The sequence below is a fragment of the Poromitra crassiceps genome (genome assembly GCF_964638095.1).
Source record: "Poromitra crassiceps genome assembly, chromosome: 13".
NCBI classification, from domain to species: Eukaryota; Metazoa; Chordata; class Actinopteri; order Beryciformes; family Melamphaidae; genus Poromitra; species Poromitra crassiceps.
In genome coordinates, this window is record NC_139644.1 from 13,421,213 (window position 1) to 13,441,958 (window position 20,746).

A 20,746-nucleotide genomic window follows, 5' to 3' on the forward strand; every position below is an offset into this window, starting at 1 on the left:
AAGAAATTAAATGTCATCACTCAAATTTCACAATTTTCATCTTTACTTCGTAATAAATACTGTCTCTTTCATTTGATTGACATTTTTTCCCCATTTCTGATCCGTCTGGTCTCCTTGTGTAATAATGCATAACTACAACCCTGTAATGCACAATCAACACATTTTCTTTTTCAAGACAACCTGGACTATCACAATGTTTGCTGCAATGATGTCACGTGAAAGTATAAATTGTTATATGACCATAAAAGACAAAAGAAAAAACAAAGCAGAAATTGAATCTCAGAAATGTATTCAAATCACAATAATAATACATGTTTTTGGCTATTGAAATTTGTTCTCCAAGTGAGAACAAATTCTTAGTGATCACAGGGAAAAAATAAACATAACTTGCACACTTCTAAAACTATTTACATTTTCACAAGTCTTTATTTCCCCCAGATCCAATGTTGTTAGTCTGCAAAAAGGGCACTCGCACTAGCCTGATATTCAGACTGAATCGTCAACTCATAAACTCAAAAATCCACAACTGCGTAAGTGAATCTGCCATAGTGTTCCAGAGATATTCAATCTAACAGTCAGAGTAGGCTATATTTCTTCAATCGCCGACCACAGATAGAAATGAAGCTAGCACAACCTGGTTGAACATACCGGATGGGTTTTATTGCTTGCTGTTTCTAAAGAGCATTGTGCAAGATCCCATGCAAAGAGGGAACTTAACAACATACGAAAGAGTAAGGTCTCTTAACATTTCATGCTAAGACACCTACTGTAGAAAGCAGGCAATGCTTTGCTCACTGACAGAATGCTTTTGAAGAAATGACGAACATTCATGCAGAAATACATCAAGGACACACAAACTACAAGCTTCCCAACAATTATGAAAAGTACCTTTAGAGATGGTATGAAGGAACATTCAAAGTTGGGGGAAAAATGTGTTTGTACAGACAATGGACACAACAGCCAAAGGAATCATCTTGTCAATTTACATTGACATATTATATATTAAGACTTTTTTATGTACTCAAGCAGCTCCCTGTCTTGTTAAATTTTAACACTGAGCGAAATAGCATTTTGTACATCATTATAATACAGCATATGTTTTCAAAGTGGGAGACGGGCCTCCCCAGGGGGGCTCCAAACTGTTTCAGGTGAGGCTCAGTGAATGGAAGTGAAAAAATATTACTTTATCAAAAGATCACATAGAATAGCCTAAATGTGTGTGACTTGGTTAAAGAGATAGCATTTTCCTAGAGTCAGAAACAAATAAATGCCTTCAGACAGACCTTTTTTATAGTCTGAAGCTATCTTGTCTCAATTGTTGGGATCACATAATTGTTGGGATAAAATAACAGAATCACTGTCCCATAGGCATCCAGGAATTTAGTGAAACTATGGTAAGCAAGTAAGGTGGCGGGCGGGGGTGCTTCGTCTGAGGGGAGGCCCACAGCCTCAGACATCGAAACCCCTGTAATACAGCATTAATACTGTATTGACTCTAAAGCTGTGCATTTACAAATTAAAGAACTCCTTAACTTAAAGCATTCAATAAACATCCATGTATTCATTAAAACTTAAACTCAACATTGGTCAAACACGATAGTTGACCAATACTACAGCTAAAAAAGAGAAAAGATATAAAATCCCATTTTCCCTTGATGCCATGTTAAGATGTCATTTTGTTTGGATGATAAATGTAGGCCTATATTCAAATTAAGTCTAGATGCAGAGTGAGAAAAAGTGACTGCAGCAGTTATTTCAAGTTTTAGGTTTGAAAATGCATGGACAAAATAGATTTTCTTTAGTGTATCAGTGAGGGCTTGTGGTGCTGTAAGCCACTGTAAAGGGACAGTAAGGTATGGTAGTGCCAGTGCATTCCACATCACTCCTTTGGCACCTTGAAGCCATCCTTCTCTTTCCGCAGTCTTCTCATGGTTTCAATAGCCTCTGTCTGTTTTACATGGTCTTGGACAGACTTCTCTCTAAAGTAAATATTAGAGAGAAAGAGACACACAAACACTTGTTATTACACTGTGACAAATATGCAGAAATTAGAGCACTATTCTTCCCCAAAATTACACAAATATCAAGAATTTGAAACACAATCACAAAGGGACAAACTCAAAAACCAAACTGCTGCATTCTAGCAGCTAAATATCTGGCCCCCTGCCACAACCTCAGGGACATCCAGTGAAACACCACCAGCTCCCCCCCCCCCCCCCCATTGACGGTTGTTGTTGTTGTTTGTTTACTTGTTGAACGATTGTCATATTTAAGTTATAATGCCCCATTTATTAGGGTTTTCAAATGTACATATATTTTTTGTATGTACATGTAATGTATATATATCTTTTAGGAGGGCCATTCAAGCCGCAAGTGGAGACTGCAGTGCCACCAAGTACTGGTACTGCATGGTGTCCACTAAGATACCATCACCTCGGAATGAGATGTTTGGAGCGGGGGAGTCTGGTGCAGCGCACAGGTCGTAGACCTGGTGAGACGAGGGAGGAACCCGGCCGGGTGGCAACCCACAGAGCCCGGTCCCTCTATGTACCAGAGCCCTCTCCCTCCCCCGGTCCCGGCAGAGTAGTTCCGGAGCAGCGGATTGAGTGGCCCTGACCGCATGACCACCTTCGACCCTCCCTATAGGGCTGACCGTGGGTAGCTACTGGGACGTAAGTTGGGGCTTGGCCAGCCCCGGCTGGGTCACCTGGGCGAGGGTGTATGATGTTGCGAGACCCGAAACATCCTATGACCCCAGGGTACATCACTGAGGATACGTCCCAGTTATGCATCCATGCGATGTTTTTTTTTTTTTCTTTCTTTATTTGATTCTACATATTGTACATTTATTATTCCTAGCTCGCCCGTCCTGCAGCTCGCCAAGCTGGCACTGCAGCTTGCATTCGCAGCTCGGCCGTGCCCGCAGCTGTGTGGCCAATGAGACCAGCATCACTGATGATGTCAGATTTATGACATCACTGATGATCTCACAGTGAGATTTATGATATCACTGATGATGTCACAGCGAGATTTCCTCAGTGGGATTTATGACATCACTGACGATGTCACAGTGGGATTTATGACATCACTGGGATTTATGACTTCACTGATGATGTCACAGTGGGATTTATGACATCACAGTGGGACAGAGAAACAAACAGAGCCCTAGCTCCCATTTATATACTGATGATGATGATTATTTCCTTATTCTTGTATTATTGTTAATGTGTGTTTGCTTTGGCAATAAGCACTGTATTTTCATGCCAATAAAGCTCATTAGCTCTAACAATCTACATTCATAACAACATATTCGGCATTAGAAGTGTTTTGAAATGTTATTCAAGCTGCACATACTTGACTCTCATAAAGGGGTTAAAGGTGAATTCATCTGCCAGTGTGGAGGGGATGGTAGCTTCTCCACTGCTGCATTTCTCCTACAGAAACACCGATCAAAACAATGTGTTTTAATATTCATAAGTCAATGACAGATAACTTGCTAAAGCGCTTTGTCAAGCGCTTGCATCATGCATGCGACACGTTGGTCAAATACCTTTGCCCATGCGAGTTTCTTCTGAATGACATCATTGTCTGGTTCCACATGACGTGCAAATTTCAGATTGCTGACAGTGTACTCATGACCACAGTAGACACGCTAAAACACAAACACACCAGTTAGTATGTGAACAAAAGGTGGACATGCTCCATCAAAGTGCAACCTTTACAAAGCTCCAATGTGGAAATTCATTGTAACCTAAATTCCAAAGTCCCAACATATATTCATATTCATTGTTGAATAGTTTGATTTGTAGATGATATTTGGGGAATTTTTGTAAACCTATTTTAACTGGTCTACTTTTGTGCGTATACACATGATCAAAAAGGCAACATTTTCCATGTACGGTAAATTGTTTTAATTGTGAAGCTGTCGTCTACAGTTATAGTTACGGTCTCAAACCCTCTGTCAATTATTCTGCGTATGATTCATGCTTTCAGTTTTGCATTAAGAGTTGTAACAACACTGGTTAAGTTATTGTAGTTATTGTGTATTTACCGTTTCAGGGGGCAGGCGTCCCAGAATTTCGATCAAGGCTCTGTACATCTGCTCTGCTGTACCCTCAAAGAATTTACCACAGCCTGCCACAAACAGCGTGTCACCTGTATATCAAAAATAAAATAGATAAGGCGACTGCTGATTTGTTAAACATCTGCTGATGTTGCATTAACACCAACTACTCAAGCATGAGAGATTAAAGTATTTGACCAGAGTACATTTATTTGTATAAAGTCACAGTTGAGCTAATCTAGAGGCCGGTGTGATTAGAGATACCTGTGAAAACAGCCGGTGGCTCAGTGCTGTTTTCTTTTGTCACATAGTAGCAGATGTGACCAGTCGTGTGACACGGAGTAAACAGGCATTTAACATTGAGCGAGCCAAGCTAGGAAACAAACACACCAGTGAGAGAACATCAGCTTGTACAGTAGCAACTAATACATTTCATATACTATAATTTATAGTATAGTATAGTATAGTATAGTATAGTATAGTATACAATACAATATTATCTTGAATTCTGTAACACAATGAGCAATGTTTAAGGTGATTTAGGGCTTATTTGGATGGTACAGTAGATTATGTTATGATGGTCTTACTTTGAAAGTGTGGGAGTGAGAGACTTTCTTTGTAAGAGCATCAACTCTGTCATCTCCTCCATAGACCTTAAGCGTCGGCATTAGTCTCACCATCTTCTCATTTCCGCCGGCGTGATCCCTGATGACAGAAAGTAGTTGGTGTATTGTCAATTTGTCACACCTCTATGGTTTCTTCTCAGAGTAGAAGGGAACGTTTGAAGCAGCAGGTATACTAATTTATATATTCAGATTTTGTGTGTTTTTAGCTCTGGTGTTTGAAGAATGCTATCTGACATAGTGTTTGCTAATAGACCGTTGGCTGATAACATTCAGTCTCTGACCGGCTGAACAGGCCATTGCAAGAAGCAACAGTGTCCACTATCCCATTCGCCTGTTGTTGAGATCAATAGTGAGTTCTAAAATCACTGTGTAATGGGATAGGCCTAAGCGCAAGTACAGGGTAGTAAAGGCTTTACAACTTTAGCTGCGTTTGGTGTTGTACAATTGTACAAAACCCCGGTTGATAACCCCAATGACACTTGATAACCCTTGTTGATAACCTCACTCACACACTCAACCCTGTAAAGTGCCCCAGATTGGGTGGCTGCTGAATGGTGCTGCCTGTCTGATAGTCCTGTAGATGACGGGACAGCCTCATGTCCTTATTGTTTTGAGATCTGAATTGGGCTTCTGAATGAATCCTGGCCCTGGATTATGGCACCAGCGATTGCAACATCAAAATCCTGTGCATTGGTAAAATAAAAGGATAAGTTAACATTTGGCCTACCAATGGTGATGGGTGGTCAGGACTGTCGTGAGTCTTACGCCATGTTTTCTGACGGCCTCTATAACCTGTTAAGAGTAAAGCTGCCTGTTCACAAAAGCGGGTCCAACTGTAGCACACATCACATCATTAACACGTGTATGACAGTTGTGCACACCTTTACTGGTTCAACAGGGTCAACAACAGCCGCTTCTTTCGAGTCCACATCAATCAGAAGGTACATGTAGTTGTCGCTGAGTGCTGGCAGCAGTTCCACCTTCATGTTGGCTTGCTCCACCAGATAGGATTTCCTTGTCGGGGTGTGAAGAAGAGCAACTGCTTGTGCTTTCACAGGTGCTATATGAAAAAAAAAATACAAGTCAAGTAATGGCCTGTCTTGATAGATACACATATGGTTCCATTGGCTGAAACATTCAATTATGATTGCACGACCTGTGAGCTAAGGGTAATTAAGGACACCAGGGTAACGTTAAAACTATAGATTTGAGAAGCCAGATTTACTTCTTTTCTTGCAATGATATAGTATGAATACAAAAAACGGCAGATTGTTCCAACCAGCTGACGTTATGAGCACTGGCTTGACTGAGTTGCTAGTTGTGCGTTGATTTGACACTGACAGCTCTGGTGAAACTAGCTACTAGCGTTACATCATATGACAAAACAAAGGCAGCTAATGGAGCTGCATCTGTTCGAGAAACGTAGTTATAACGCACGTATAGAAAATCTTGCCGTAGTTAACGTTAGGTAGCGTTAATAATAATTATGGTAAAATGCAACGCTAGTTACGCTGGTAAATGTTAGGCAGAAATATTTAGGTTACGTTAAGTAAACTATGCTAATATGTAGCGTTAGCCAAATAAATGCACACTAAAACGAGGGCATCGTAAGGACGTACCAGATTTATAGGCTGTTGCAGCTCCAATTACACCAAGAGTGCAGGCACTCCCTACTAGAGACCTGAATAACATAACAACACTGAAACAGTATCCTTATATATTAGCATAAACCAGAAAAGTTTAGTTCTGCGTTCAGTTCCGCCTATTTTCAACTTTGACCTCCTGTTCTCCACCAATCACGCCTGGGGGAGTTTGAAGGCCACTAGGTGGTTAAAGCGAACACTACACTTTCGGGCCCTTCACACCTTTTCACAGAAAATGTCAGTAATATTTTACAGTAAGCCCATACACACGAACACATTCTTGTTTAGTTCCACTAAAATATTTTTTACATTTGAACGTGGATTAGGTCAAGTTTGTGGAAATCGTTGCTTACTGTATGTCCCTCTTGGCACGCCGTAGACGTAGCTTGACAAGCTAGGGTTGGTCACGTTGTGGTTCGTGTGGGCATATATCTAGTATGGCAAGAGCACGTCTCTGGTGTGGGCAAAGGTTAAAGGAGGGACTTGGTTTGAACAGGTGCCGACTGCTTCAAAGCGGCTTAAAGTTCTGCATTTCTTTACAATGACTACGCGAAATGTGTCTCGGTTTTGGGAATGGGGGAGGAAGATAATCTGTGTTGGACGGAACTACGCGGACCACGCAAAAGAGCTGAAGAACGCTGTTCCTACAGAGCCCGTTTTGTTCTTGAAGCCCCCATCTGCATACGTGAAAGAGGGCTCCCCTATCTTGGTACCGCTGTACTCCAGCAACCTGCACCACGAAGTGGAGCTGGGGGTGGTCATCGGGAAAGGGGGCACGGCCATCCCGCAGGCTGCTGCCATGGACCACGTTGCGGGCTACGCTCTGTGCCTGGACATGACAGCTCGGGACATCCAGGACGAGTGCAAGTCCAAGGGCTTGCCGTGGACCCTGGCCAAAGCCTTCAACACCTCTTGCCCCGTCAGCGAGTTCATTCCCAAAGAGCGCATCCCCGACCCAGGAAACGTCAAGCTGTGGCTGAAGGTGAACGACCAGCTGCGGCAGAGCGGCTGCACCTCCCAGATGATTTTCTCCGTCCCATACCTCATCAGCTACATCAGCGAGATCATCACCTTGGAAGAGGGGGACCTCATCCTGACCGGGACCCCCAAAGGTGTCTCCGCGGTGCAGGAGCATGATGAACTGGAGGCCGGCATAGAGGACGTTATCACAATGACTTTCAAAGTAGACAGAAAAGACCAGTAGCCCAGAGAGTAATGGGCTTGGGGTCCTTGAGGGGGTTCCAGGGGATCCCTAAACAAAAAAGAGGAATAATTTATTTTCACAATAATTCCATAATTAACACATGATGTATGACTATTTTGGTTATGGATTTAATACTTTCTGATTAAGCCCATCGCAAACCAATCAAACATTCTCTCACGGATTTAGTTAACGAATTAAATGAGTAGTCTACAGTTCAATTGTTTTGTTTTACTTAAGTCAAGTTAATGCAAGTTAATGTTAAGTCACTTTGATTTAACATTTTGATGAATTTCACAGGACCAGAGCTTATGTGTTGTAAGCTACCTAACACTGCAGCACAGGGGTAGAAGAGAAGAGTAGAAAAGATGCTTGTACACCACAAACAAATGAATGTAAATAGTCTTTTTTCATCCACAAGTTTACATCCTCAATTTGGTAGAGCTGTAAACTGAAGTGGAGCTTAATCAATAGAACATATCAGTCCAAGTCTGTACAATATCTGACATAATTCACACAGGCACAGGAAAGATGGCAACAGTTAAACGCTTTTATTACTTAAAATACATATAATTCATATAAATTAATAAGGCAGGAATGATTATATTAAATATGTATCTTTCTGTGTTGTAGTAGTCAGGGATGTGATTGGGTCAGTGTTGGAGTCGAGCCACCAAACCTCCAAGTCTAGTCCCAAGACCTCAATGTTCAAGTCCAAGTCACAAAAGGCCAAAATAAAAATACAAAAATGAAATTATAGAGTAAATCTATTGTATTTTAATAGTGTGTACACTATGGCTTTTTGTAATATCTGAACCTACAGATTTCCTCATATAGATTCATGTGGGAGCCCAGAACAAATGGATATCCCACTCCTAGGTCACATCATATCTATGGTTGTGATGTTTGATACATTTTGTAGCCTATATGTCTACATGTAGGCCTATATTGTAAACCAACCACATCACCAGATACACATTTTGCATTAACGCTTAAACAATTTGTAGCCAATGACTGTTTAAAGGCAAGGGTTCGAGTCCCACGTTCACGTTCAAAGTGCACAAGTCTGAGTCATCAATATTCAAGTCCAAGTTGAGTCACGATTAATCTCTCCAGAAGCCGAGTATCACAACACTGTTTGGTCATGATATATAAAAAAAAAAACGTTCAAATAAATGTTTCAAAAGTCGCTGTTTCCCCCAATGCATAACTATCTAGGACTCTCACTGCCTAGATAGCCAACACAGCAGCACCAAACACAGGCAACATTCATAATGTCAATTTCGACAGTCAATGCTCTTCCCAAAACTACAAACATTAGCTAGTCTAGCTAACTAATAGACCAAGGCTGTGATTTAAATGTACAGCAAACACTAACAAATGAGAGAAACTAACACTTAACGTGACCATAATCAACGTCAAGAAATTTCAAATCTTGCTACGTTTACCCGGACTGAGGTAGAACAAAATAATCTCATCAGTGCATTAACACTCTTCTATGATACTTGAAAGCACAATTAGCAGACACAACAGGAAATGCAATTAGAAAACCATACACAATTTAGTTTGGTTTGTGACTTGTGCTTATCAGCCTGTGAAAAGGGAAGCTAACATAGATCAAACCTTCCTGTCTGACTTTGCCCACACAACCCCCCTCTTCTCCCTGAAGAGAGGCCGAGAGAGTCACTCATTCATTCATATGGACGTTGTTTGTTTATTTTTATCAAGTTTCTTTCAGATTTCCCCCCCATTTTCGCCCCAATTTTACTTGGCCAATTCCCCCTGCTGTCAGTCATTGCTCCACCCCCTCTGCCAATCTGGGGAGAGCTGTAGACTAGCACATGCTTCCTCCGATACATGTGCAGTCGCCAGCTGCTTCTTCACACCTGACAGCGAGGAGTTTCACCGGCAGGACATAGTGCGTGTGGGGGATCACGCTATTCCTCCCAGTTCCCCTCTCCCCTGAACAGGCAACCCGACTCTTACCCCACCGGCTTCCCACCCGCAGACACGGCCAATTGCGCCTGTATGGGCGCCTGACCGAGCCGGAGGTAACACGGGGGCTCGAACCTGCGACCCTCGTGTTGTTGGGCAGGGAATCTACCGCTGCACTATACCCAGACGCCCCAGAAGAACCACTTTCTTAGTTAAACACAGACTGTGGAACCCTGACGGCACAATGCTCTTCCCCATCTTTCTTCACCACTTCATGGTGAGTCCATGAGTCATCTTCTCCACAGTGTGGTACTGTGTGTGCAGCAGCTCTCTGGCTCTCTCCTCCCCTACGCTGTGGAGCCAGGACTGGTAGAGTTCGGCCACGCGCGTGTCGTCCTCTGGCGCTCGGGTGCGCTCTTCCTTGTAGAGCTCCTCAACCTTCTCGATTAGGTCCTTGTTGCTCTGATCAGGTAACGCCTTCAACTGTCCACCTCCGTTCAGACAACCTAATATAAACACAGGAGTTGTGGGGAAACAATGGGTTGACGCCTTCAATTTGCGCGTGTGCATTATCAAACATTTAATTGGTAAAGAGGTGTAGAGTGTGGATTTGCCCATGACTGTACTGTTCAATGTGATACAAACACATAATTCATTGCATGTATTTGAGTTCGACCCCCAGCACTTCTTACATCTTCCCCATAGTGTGTGTGTATGTATAATACAGAGGGAAACGCATTGTTCTCCTCACCTGAGGGACAGGCCATGACCTCTACAAAGTGGTACGGCGACTTGCCCCTCTTGACCTTCTGCACCAGGTTCTGGATGTTGCGGAAGCCGTAGGCCAAAGCAAAGCACAGCAGGACTTCTCCATCTTTCTCCAGGGTCACCTCCTGGAAGTCCTTGTTCCTATGGTGGATGGGGATGAGCAGGTGAGAAAACAGAGGGCCTTCAGTGTACAGCACTTTACATAAGACCTTTTCAAATGTACTGAATGAGCACGGGAACTGTTTCATTTATACTGTACTTATACAGTGGAATCCGCTTATAGTGATCACGGTTATAGTGATCAAGCGCTTATATTGATCAAAAAGCTTCATCCTGAATCATTCCTATATGCTGTTTAAATAATTCGCTTTTAGTGATCAATCAACACTCCGCTTACAGTGATCATTTTGGGCCTTGTCCCACCTGAGAACAATGGAAAAAACATTTAAAACTACAGTCATTTCATTATTCTTTTACTTACAAACTGGCAAAAATGAGCCAACGAGATACAGCAGCGATACTCGGTGCATGTCTGTCTGTATATGGAGAGATCGCTGCATCTCTGTGGCGAGATGGCGGCATCTCTGTCTACGCAAGACCGCTGTGTTTGAAACAGCTGGAGGCCTAACTTACTGTATGGATTTTTAAAGTCAATAACATTAATTTACTCTATATGTGCTGTAGTCATGTAATACAGATACAAATGTCAATTAGATGTTAATCTGCTTGTTACAGTATAATTATCATTCACTTATAGTGATCAATTTTGCCCGTCCCAAGGTGATCTATAAGAAGAGTGCACTGCAGTTGCCTGAGAGCCAGGAAGGATACGGTCCACGCCTGTACTAGAAATTAGTAAAAAGCTTTCAAGCCTCTGAAGCAGCAAAGTTTTACATTAGGGCTGCAACTAACCATTATTTTCATTATTGATTCATCTGCAGATTATTTTGTCGATTAATCGATTAGTTGTTTTGGTCTATAAAATGTCAGAAAATGGTGAAAAATGTAGTTCAGTGTTTCCCAAAGCCCAAGATGACGTCCTCTAATGTCTTGTTTTTTTCCACAACCCAAAGATGTTCCGTTTACTGTCATAGAGGAGTAAAGAAACCAAAAAATATTCACAGTTTAGAAGCTAGAATCAGATCATTTGGATTTTTCTTTTAATTACTCAAAACGATTATCAAAATAGTTGTCGATTAATTTCCTGATGATAGATTAATCATTGCAGCTCTATTTTACATAGTCAAATCAGTCTTTTCTCACGGTCCTTCCTCCAAGTCAGCTAGGCAGTGGAGCCAAACTTACCTGAGGGTCTTGTAGGTGAGCTGCGTCACCTCCTCTCCAAACAGCTGCTTGGCAGCATAGCTGAAGACATGGTGGAGGTAGCCCCCTGACCCGCCCCCCGTGTGGCTCAGTAGCTCATCACCACACACACTGCTGAACCTGCATGGAGAATGAGACATCACTGTTTCTTTACGCTTTGGGGTTCTTTCACTTATGGTTCTTGTGCTAGTTGTGGTGCTAAAGATGTCTTTCTTTGCATCACTAAAAGTATTATTCTACTACTATGCTTCTTTTCAAGATGTACATTATTTTAGTTCATTTTTCCTCTAGGAATGGTGATTGTCTTGCTGTGGTGCCATACCACTGCTCAATAAATACAGAGGAAACACTGTATACACAAACGTTTAGGCCTGATTATGTTGGTACTCGCATGACTGTAGGAATATGTGTATTTTTGCTTTTACTTTGTCTCATTTTTATGTTGTCTGTATCATGTCTCTGCATCTCTCTTTATTTGAATACCACCCACAAAATGTTGTTTGCCTTTTCTCAGACTAACATGGTAAAAACTTGTTCTAGTTGCCTGCTTTATTAGAGGGTAAATTAGGGGTTCCCAACCTTTGTTGGCTTGTGACCCGATTTTTGAGGGACCCTAGACATTCAAATTCCGGTACACCATCGATAATATCATCAGTGGTCAGTGATGTCAGTGATACATAGCCAGTATGCATCTTTTCCCCCTCAGAATTCTGACTTTAATCTGAGAATTCTGACTTTAATCTCAAAATTCTGACTTTATTTTCAGAATTCTGACTTTATTCTTAGAATCCTGATTTAAAGTTATAATCTCAAACATTTTAATCTAAGAAAATAATAATTAAATTCACTATCTGTCTGATAGTGAGCCAATTGACATGGTTGGATCTCACCTGCAATTACCACTCATCGCCATAGGTGTCACCCAAGAGAACAAAACTGAACTCTTAGAGATGATCACTTTCACTTTAAACTCAGAAAGTGACGCTAATCATCCTCGCTAGTTTTAAATTGTGTGTGGTGTAAAAATAAATAAATAAAATCAGGCGACCCTATTTGAATTCCAGGCGACCCCACTTAGGGTCGCGACCCTAAGGTTGGGAACCACTGAGGTAAATGAAAGGGAATGAAATGGCACAGCACTTACATTGCATCTAAGGGAGCAGGCTCCATGTCACTAAGAGACAAATTCTTCTCCTCAAGCATTTTCTGAACCTCACCTGTATCAACACAGAGACACCAAAGTAGAGATGAAACGGTATGAACATTTCATATCACGATTATAGTGAGCAAAATGATCACGGTTCTCAGTATTACCGCGGCGTTGTTAACATGTGCTGAAAACGTTCAAAAAGTACTAATACACTGACGGGGAAATCATTTCACCAAGTTTTATATTGAAAAGTCAGCCGCAAAAAGGACAGATACACTCACTGAAATCACTTCACCAAGGCTGCACGCCTGCGTCTGGGAGACTGTTGTTAACGGTAACATGGTTTTAATGATCATGAAAATTTGAAACCGTACGGCTATCGTTAGAAATTGTATCACGGTTTATCAAACCGGTTATCGTTTCATCTCGAGACCAAAGTATGGATGGCAAGAGAGAGAGAGGACGCCACATAACCCACTCACACAAAGAGCATGTTAGAGCAGAGGTTCTCAAATGTTTTTCAGCCAAGGACCCCTTACAAGATAGAAAATATACCGGGGACCCCCTCATTCTGATTTGTGATTTTGGGCTAAGCTTAATTGTTTCCACGGTAACGTGCTTGACTTTTAATTTGATAGGTTTGTTATTAGAATGTAATCCATGAACCATTTTAGATTTAAAGCATAAACTATTTTCGTTGAACTATGAAGATTTTGCAAAAAAAAAAAAAAAAAATTTTTTTATTACCGTACATTACATTTACATTACGTCATTTAGCAGACACTTTTGTTTTGTCCAAAGCGACTTACAATATCACAATTTGTCAACAGTACAGAAAACCACTATGCAACACAATCAATGACAGCCAAGATATTTTGATAGACTAGCACCATGTAGGAAGTAGTTTGAGAAGGAATAAGTAACATGTAGCATTTTATTTTTTAATTAAAAAAAAAAAAGTTTTTTTTTTTTTTTTTTACTTGCAAACTTTTCGCGGACCCCCTGGCAAAGGGGCCCCCTGGCGGACCCCCATTTGAGAACCACTGCGTTAGAGGACTTACCTGAGGTGATGACACAGTCCACCTCCCTGGTCTCCGCTTTGTCCAGGTAGAAGTCAGACCTGGACGCCTCAAGTTTCTTGTCAAAGCAGGGCATCACTGCCACATGGTAGATCTGCTGAGGACTCACCCCCTGACAACAAGCACAACACACAGCTCACAGTGTTTCCCCTATATGCATTCAGCATTCACCCCGCTGCTGGAATATGACCCCCCGCTGCTGGAATATGACCCCCTGCTGCTGGATTTTTATGAAGAGAAGAGAGGAGAGACTAACGTTCTATTATTTTGTGCTATGGACGCTTCAGGTCAATTCACCTGCCTGTGAGTAGAGTATGAACATTATATAAACATAACTTTGTGCTAACCTGTTAATGTCAGCACAACACATATGTGTAGGAAGCATGGGAAATGGGGGACATGTCCTCTCCAATATTAAAGGTGCGTAAAATGTCCCCCTCAAAAAATAAGGCACAAAATTGTTATTTTGTCGCCGCATTGGACATTTTTCCACTGGACCTATAGGCCTCAAGAGCCCTTCTGGTGCTGGCAGAGATATATAAACCTCCCAGCACGGCTTGCTCTGCAAGCAAATACATTTTTTGTGCAAAACATTTTTTAAATCATTTTTTTGTGTGCGCTTCACCACAGCTGCTACAACTGCCTCCTAGGGGAAAACAGTGGCTCATTATCCACTTATCATCAGCATCATCTTCTTCCTCACACCATGAGAGTCATGAGCTAACAATGAAAAAGCCAAAATAATATTTTGCTTTGGTGGAATAATCCTACCTTGTTAATAACTATATAATACATACAAAGCACATCATTTGTCTCTCCATACCTGTTGGTCAGCGAAATAGCCTTTAACCAAGGAACCCATCATCTGCTGGGGGGAGCGGGTGGTGCTGATGTACGGAAGAATGAACTGCCCATGGGTCTTCTCCGCATAGCAGATCCACCCTACACACACACACACACACACACACACACACACACACAAATTGTCTTTCTGACACTTTCTTCATCCGGGTATTAAAACTAGTTACACGACTATATCAGTTTGCTGATATATTGTGGAAATGTTGCAGTTTCTTAAGTAACAGCTATTATCATGTGGCCCACTGACGATGTGTTACATTACATTCATGACCTATTGTTAGACTAGAACGACCGCAACGCGGACTTATGCCTCCGCCATTAGCTCATTCTTGAGTCCAAGTGGATGTTGGAGCCAAATTGGAAGAAATTGCATCAAGGCGTTTCTTTGCAGAATTGGATATTTGAGCCAAATGTGAAGAAATTTAGTCAAGGTGTTACTGAGATATGGCGTTACCGAGCTTGAAAATGGCATTTGTTAGGTCATTGTGACCTTGACCTTTGACCTTTGATAACCAAAATGGAATCAGTTCATCCTTGAGCCTAAGTGAATGTTTAAGGCGAATCTGATGAAATTCCGTCCAGGCGTTCCTCAGATATCGCGTTAACAAGCTTGAAAATGGCGTTTGAGAGGTCACAGTGACCTTGACCTTTGACCTTTGACCACCAAAATCTAATCAGATCATCCTTGAGCCTAATTGAATGTTTAAGGTGAATGTGATGAAATTCCGTCCAGGCGTTCCTCAGATATCGCGTTAACAAGCTTGAAAATGGCGTTGGAGAGGTCACAGTGACCTTGACCTTTGACCACCAAAATCTAATCAGATCATCCTTGAGCCTAAGTGAATGTTTAAGGCGAATCTGATGAAATTCCGTCCAGGCGTTCCTCAGATATCGCGTGAACAAGCTTGAAAATGGTGTTCGAGAGGTCACAGTGACCTTGACCTTTGACCTTTGACCACCAAAATCTAATCAGATCATCCTTGAGTCTAAGTGAATGTTTAAGGCGAATCTGATGAAATTCCGTCCAGGCGTTCCTCAGATATCGCGTTAACAAGCTTGAAAATGGCGTTCGAGAGGTCACAGTGACCTTGACCTTTGACCTTTGACCACCAAAATGTAATCAGATCATCCTTGAGCCTAAGTGAATGTTTAAGGCGAATCTGATGAAATTCCGTCCAGGCGTTCCTCAGATATCGCGTTAACAAGCTTGAAAATGGCGTTCGAGAGGTCACAGTGACCTTGACCTTTGACCACCAAAATCTAATCAGATCATCCTTGAGCCTAAGTGAATGTTTAAGGCGAATCTGATGAAATTGCGTCCAGGCGTTCCTCAGATATCGCGTTAACAAGCTTGAAAATGGTGTTCGAGAGGTCACAGTGACCTTGACCTTTGACCTTTGACCACCAAAATCTAATCAGATCATGAATCATCATCACCAAAATGTGTAAACAGCAACAACAACAACACTGAATCCATTAATTATTTTTGCATGAAAATGTAAAAACATTTAATATCAGCGCAAAAATAAGAGGCATCTGGGTAGTGTAGCGGTAGATTCCCTGCCTACCAACAGGGGGGGTCGCAGGTTCGCACCCCCATGTTACCTCCGGCTTGGTCGGGCGTCCATACCGGCATGATTGGCTGTGTCTGCGGGTGGTACGCCGGAATAGGGGGGCTGCACTAACGCCTCCTCTGGTTGGTCGGGGCACCTGTTCGGGGCGGAAGGGAACTGGTGGGAATAGTGTGATCCTCCCACGTGCTACATCCTGCTGGTGAAGCTCCCTGCTGTCAGGTGAAAAGAAGCAAATGCCAACTGTGCATGTGTCGGAGGATGCATGGTGCTAGTCTACGGCTCTCCCCAGATCGGCAGAGGGTGGAGCAGTGGCCGGAGCAGCAGGGGGAAAATTGGCCAAGTACAATTGGGGAGAAAATGGGAGGGAAATCAGAAAATAATATATATATATATATATATATATATATATATATATATATATATATATATATATATATATATATATATATATATATCAGCAACATGTTAAGTGTGTTGCCTTATTGTGGAATGTCATCTAAAGAACAAACCAGTGTTTGCAATGAGAAAGACATACAAGAGTTATGGGTTAAAGTGCAGTACCTGGACAGGAGGATGTCAGCATGGGCAGGGCGTTTTTGTCCTGCTCCTTCATCTGGAAACGCTTTACAAACTCCTTCTGGCTCTCCAGCAGGCTGAAGGTCCGACTAAAGCCAGTGTCAAACACGTGGTGAACCCCTGCAACAGCAGCATCCTGTTAGGAAGGCCTAAGGGCTGCACCATTATTTTTTGATCAATATTGAGACCACGATTATTGAACACGATTACTCTTTGACTTTGGGAACCTCATGCATTTAATGAACTAGAAAAAAAAATGAACACTAGATTTCTTTGAACTGTCATCTTCTACCAAGGAAGGTTTAATCTCTTCTCGACTCGAGCTGAAACTACACGCACCATAGCGTGTTTGTGCTTTATCTCGATTTTCTTGTTTTCATGATCACGGGAAGCCAAAATCCTGATCGCGAATCATATTCAATTAATCGTGCAGCCTAATAAGGCCTAGGTATCTCCTTACAACAGTGTGTTCAACATTCTGACTTTCTATAGGCTTAATAGTATACCTCTTAATAACCATCATCCTGAAAAGTAACTGCTAGGCCTGTCACGATAGCTATTTGTTTGTTGGTTGATATAATGTCCCAGAACTAATTAAGATAAACTATATATTATAGTCATTTTAAGACAACTTTTTTCCACAGATATAATTTTAATATAATAGCATAATAATGCAAGTACACCCTTTCAAATAGCAATAAACCTTTCGTTCTTAACCCTCTAGATCCCAGTAGAATTCTAGAATGTTGCGGCAGTTCAATGGGAATTCTCAGATAAATCAGCATTGTCTTGCTCATTCTAACTAACCGTCTAATCTAACTAACTAATCTAGAAAAAAACAAAACAACGGTTCTCAAGTAACACGTCATCTTCACCTGGTTCACTGTGTGTGTGTGTGTGTGTGTGTGTGTGTGTGTGTGTGTGTGTGTGTGTGTGAGCAGACGAGAGGACAGAATCAGCGTGACCAAAAAATGACAGCAAAAGATGTCTGCATAGTTCAATGGGTAATTATTGAGGTCAGAAAAATTATTGAGGTCATGTCCATTACGACAAGTCAATTAATTGATGACTGTGACAGGCCTAGTCACTGCATCTGGCTAAAACAACCTGTCTCATCTTCATTTACCACATGGCTATGAGATGTATGATTTCCATGGGCCTGACAGCAGCTGTTATTTGCACGCACCGAGGCCTTTGAAGAAGTTAGTCAGCCTCCTGGCCGTCTCGCTGCTGCTGAGGCCGTAGCGTGCAGCCAGTGATGCTCTGGACTGAGGCGACACAGACACCACCACCACCACCTGCTGCTGCTCTGTGGCACTGGTCTGCGGAGGGCACACAGACAGTCACAAAACCATTATCCACTCCAGAGACTGCAATTGCAACCGATGGGTTGAGCATGAGCAGAAGTATCAGCACAGTACACACGCGTCCATCGGTGGGGTTTGTACCTTGTTGTTGTGCAGCACCATGAGGAGCTCCTCGTGGCTCTGCTGTGCGATGAGGACGCTCTCCGCTGAGGTGACGCAGCCGCTGCAAGCCAGACAGTCATTCAGCGTGATCTTTGCTTTCTCCAGCTTCTGCTTTGCACCGTCCTACAATTTAAGAAGCAGTCACACTCTAGATGGACTACTTCACGGGGTGAAAACGGTGGTGATTCAATAATAACTTGTGTGAGTACTGAATTACACTTGGATTAAGACTCCAAACCCACCTGGTTGACTTGGACATAACTGCCATCATCTTCTATCTGAATTCTGGCCACAGCTTTACCTTGTTTCTTCTCTAGTTTGACTGGTTTAACACATTCCTATGAAACAGAAACAGATAATACATTTTTACAATTAACTAGCCTACATAATACTAATGCCAGAAAAAATCTGTGCCATTGAGGTAAGAGCAACTTGGCATTAGTTGCACCACTGGATGGATGGATTGATGGATATATGTTATTCACACAAATTACAACATACAGTGCAACAATAACAATATAGACATAATCGATAATACTACCTTCAGCGCCCCCTACTGGTACAAGTGCTCCATGTTAGCGACCATGGTCCGTGGACTGACCGCTGAATTGGCTACTACAAGTTGTAGTCTACAACCCCCTGTGTGGTGTAACGTTATGTATCCCCAGCTTTACATCGGAGAGGAGGAATCAGAAATCAGCTAGTGAAAACCTGCATAACGTTACTCTCTCTCTGCCCTAGCCTGGGTAAACCCAGCCTCCACGTGACCTCTATGTGCTATCAGGCACGCGCAGTGTTATTTACACCGGCTGCGTTAGCAAGCTAACGCTAGCTAACTTCAGTAGAATTGCGATTATGGTGACTTTTAGAGGTGGCAAGTAGTGAATAAATGACGTTAAATGAAATCGGACATGGTGATGAATGATTAAATAGTAAATCATATTAATTTCCAGTACCTGAGAAGGCGTGATAAAGTCATCAAGATCTGTCAACTGCAACACACTGCTGAACTGAGACGCCATATTTACTGCCAAAGATCTCTGATTAAGATCATTCACGCCCCATCGTTTATGTTTAACTAGCGAAGATCTTCGCCATCTTCTGTCTGATCGACGTCAGCAGTACCGCATATAATGGTATTGTATTGGTATAGTATAGTATAGTATAGTAGTATAGTATAATATTGGTGTAATATACTGCTCTCTCCCAAACTCGTAGGAGTCTCAGCAGCCGAGAAGGGTCCAGCTCCCGGGGCCAGTACAGAGCACGCCCCCTAACCTACAGAGCACGCCCATAGTCGAGAAATTGAGAATTAAAATAATAAACAACAATGTACATTTAAATGTGTCAATCGTAACGTTCACCTTTTTAAAACTTAATCGTAACGTACATTTTTCTTAAACATGTAGCGTGCGAGGGATCAGCCGAGCAGCATTTTGGTAAACAAACCGCGTCACTGTTTCTGATGTTGCCGCTGGTCTGATTGGAAATGCTACCTGGGTCCCCGGCTAGCACATGGGCTAGCAGGGTAAAATAATCCGTATTCGAGGACCATTATGTTCTCAGTAGGAAAATCCAGCAAACTGAGCATATCTCAACCATGTTCAGCGGTTTGGCTCGTTTGTGCTTTTGTACTGCAACTACAACTGTGGACAATAGAGGGCAGTAGAGAACAATTTATTACAGAGCAGGAAGAAGAGGTCATGATTTGAGTTAAGATCACCTTTCTTATCCTGAGAGGAGAATTCAGTTGGCATCAGGAGCATCCATCACCTCACATACAACTGTGTTAAACTTTCACCACAGACCTTCCTTCACAAAGTGTTCCGCTAAGCTGTTAGCCCAACATGCTGAACCAGAGGGATGGAGAAGGGAGAGATGACCCAGCAGAACATTATGGAATGCAAGGGAGGTAGGTGTGTGTGTGTGTGTGTGTGTGTGTGTGTGTGTGTGTGTGTGTGTGTGTGTGTGTGTGTGTGTGTGTGTGTGTGTGTGTGTGTGTGCGTGCGTGCGTGCGTGCGTGCGTGTGCGTGTGTGTGTGTGTGTGTGTGTGTGTGTGTGTGTGCATGCGTGCGTGCACTAGAATTTGCCTGGAAAATATCCATCGCTGTTTACAGTTCTCTTCCCATTCTAAGTACCCTATGCATTGATATAAAACAGGCGGTCCCAGAAATGACACCAACATGACCAGTTGGAATTCTCTGGTGCACAACAGCGATTAGTCATGTCTGTAATTGATCATGAACAGGTAGGGAGTGTGCAGACAGGAAGCAGTCTTGATGCCAGGGCCAGTAAGCTGTCTCCGTAGTCCATACCACCACCATTTTCCTATTTACATGAGGTTGTCCATGCACTCATCATTTGTATTCCCGCATGGAGGCCTGCCTGGCTCCACAAAAATGTCAAAATACTGCACCTGCATGGGCACAGAGCATTAGATAAAGTGTAGCATCAACTCTCACTGGATTTTCATGGTCA

General features: G+C 42.4%; 3 protein-coding genes across 5 annotated transcripts; 1 reads left to right on the forward strand and 2 right to left on the reverse strand.

Annotated features, from left to right (window-relative positions):
* Nucleotides 1–279: 279 nt before the first annotated feature.
* Nucleotides 280–6,431, reverse strand: LOC310787457 (hydroxyacylglutathione hydrolase, mitochondrial-like). 3 transcript variants are annotated; one of them, XM_083648886.1, is made up of 9 exons: nucleotides 6,309–6,431; nucleotides 5,571–5,749; nucleotides 5,417–5,481; nucleotides 4,651–4,768; nucleotides 4,328–4,436; nucleotides 4,052–4,155; nucleotides 3,551–3,652; nucleotides 3,355–3,434; nucleotides 280–1,979 (listed from the first exon to the last, which is right to left on the reverse strand). In XM_083648886.1, the coding sequence occupies exons 1-9, from the start codon at nucleotides 6,379–6,381 to the stop codon at nucleotides 1,880–1,882; spliced, it is 930 nt and encodes a 309-aa protein (XP_083505012.1). In that variant the 5' UTR covers nucleotides 6,382–6,431; the 3' UTR covers nucleotides 280–1,879. The 3 variants fall into 3 exon arrangements, with proteins under 3 accessions (XP_083505012.1, XP_083505014.1, XP_083505013.1); XM_083648888.1 differs by lacking the exon at nucleotides 6,309–6,431; XM_083648887.1 differs by lacking the exons at nucleotides 5,417–5,481; nucleotides 6,309–6,431 and adding an exon at nucleotides 5,199–5,372 and having other exon boundaries at nucleotides 5,571–5,674.
* Nucleotides 6,432–6,778: 347 nt separating this feature from the next.
* fahd1 (fumarylacetoacetate hydrolase domain containing 1) lies at nucleotides 6,779–9,478 on the forward strand. Its single transcript, XM_083650174.1, has one exon. The coding sequence runs from the start codon at nucleotides 6,874–6,876 to the stop codon at nucleotides 7,534–7,536; it is 663 nt and encodes a 220-aa protein (XP_083506300.1). The 5' UTR covers nucleotides 6,779–6,873; the 3' UTR covers nucleotides 7,537–9,478.
* Nucleotides 9,479–9,587: 109 nt separating this feature from the next.
* On the reverse strand, nucleotides 9,588–19,487 carry narfl (nuclear prelamin A recognition factor-like). Its single transcript, XM_083650173.1, has 11 exons — nucleotides 19,225–19,487; nucleotides 18,511–18,606; nucleotides 18,248–18,391; nucleotides 17,986–18,121; nucleotides 16,785–16,919; nucleotides 14,612–14,730; nucleotides 13,771–13,900; nucleotides 12,704–12,776; nucleotides 11,542–11,679; nucleotides 10,220–10,377; nucleotides 9,588–9,974 (listed from the first exon to the last, which is right to left on the reverse strand). Exons 1-11 carry the CDS (start codon nucleotides 19,288–19,290, stop codon nucleotides 9,733–9,735), a joined length of 1,437 nt encoding a protein of 478 aa, XP_083506299.1. The 5' UTR covers nucleotides 19,291–19,487; the 3' UTR covers nucleotides 9,588–9,732.
* Nucleotides 19,488–20,746: the final 1,259 nt, after the last annotated feature.

Bases quoted from the DNA above. Each gene is read 5' to 3' on its own strand.
- LOC310787457 (XM_083648886.1), bottom strand. From the start codon at position 6,381: ATGTTATTCAGGTCTCTAGTAGGGAGTGCCTGCACTCTTGGTGTAATT. The intron at 4,156-4,327 runs GTATCTCTAATC...TTTGATATACAG, and splicing joins GCCACCGGCTGTTTTCACAG to GTGACACGCTGTTTGTGGCA. The intron at 3,653-4,051 runs GTAAATACACAA...TTTGTGTTTTAG, and splicing joins GACGCCTGCCCCCTGAAACG to CGTGTCTACTGTGGTCATGA.
- fahd1 (XM_083650174.1), top strand. From the start codon at position 6,874: ATGACTACGCGAAATGTGTCTCGGTTTTGGGAATGGGGGAGGAAGATA.
- narfl (XM_083650173.1), bottom strand. From the start codon at position 19,290: ATGGCGTCTCAGTTCAGCAGTGTGTTGCAGTTGACAGATCTTGATGAC. The intron at 16,920-17,985 runs GTGCGTGCAAAT...CTGCTGTTGCAG, and splicing joins TAACTTCTTCAAAGGCCTCG to GGGTTCACCACGTGTTTGAC. The intron at 12,777-13,770 runs GTAAGTCCTCTA...GTGTTGATACAG, and splicing joins GGACTGTGTCATCACCTCAG to GTGAGGTTCAGAAAATGCTT.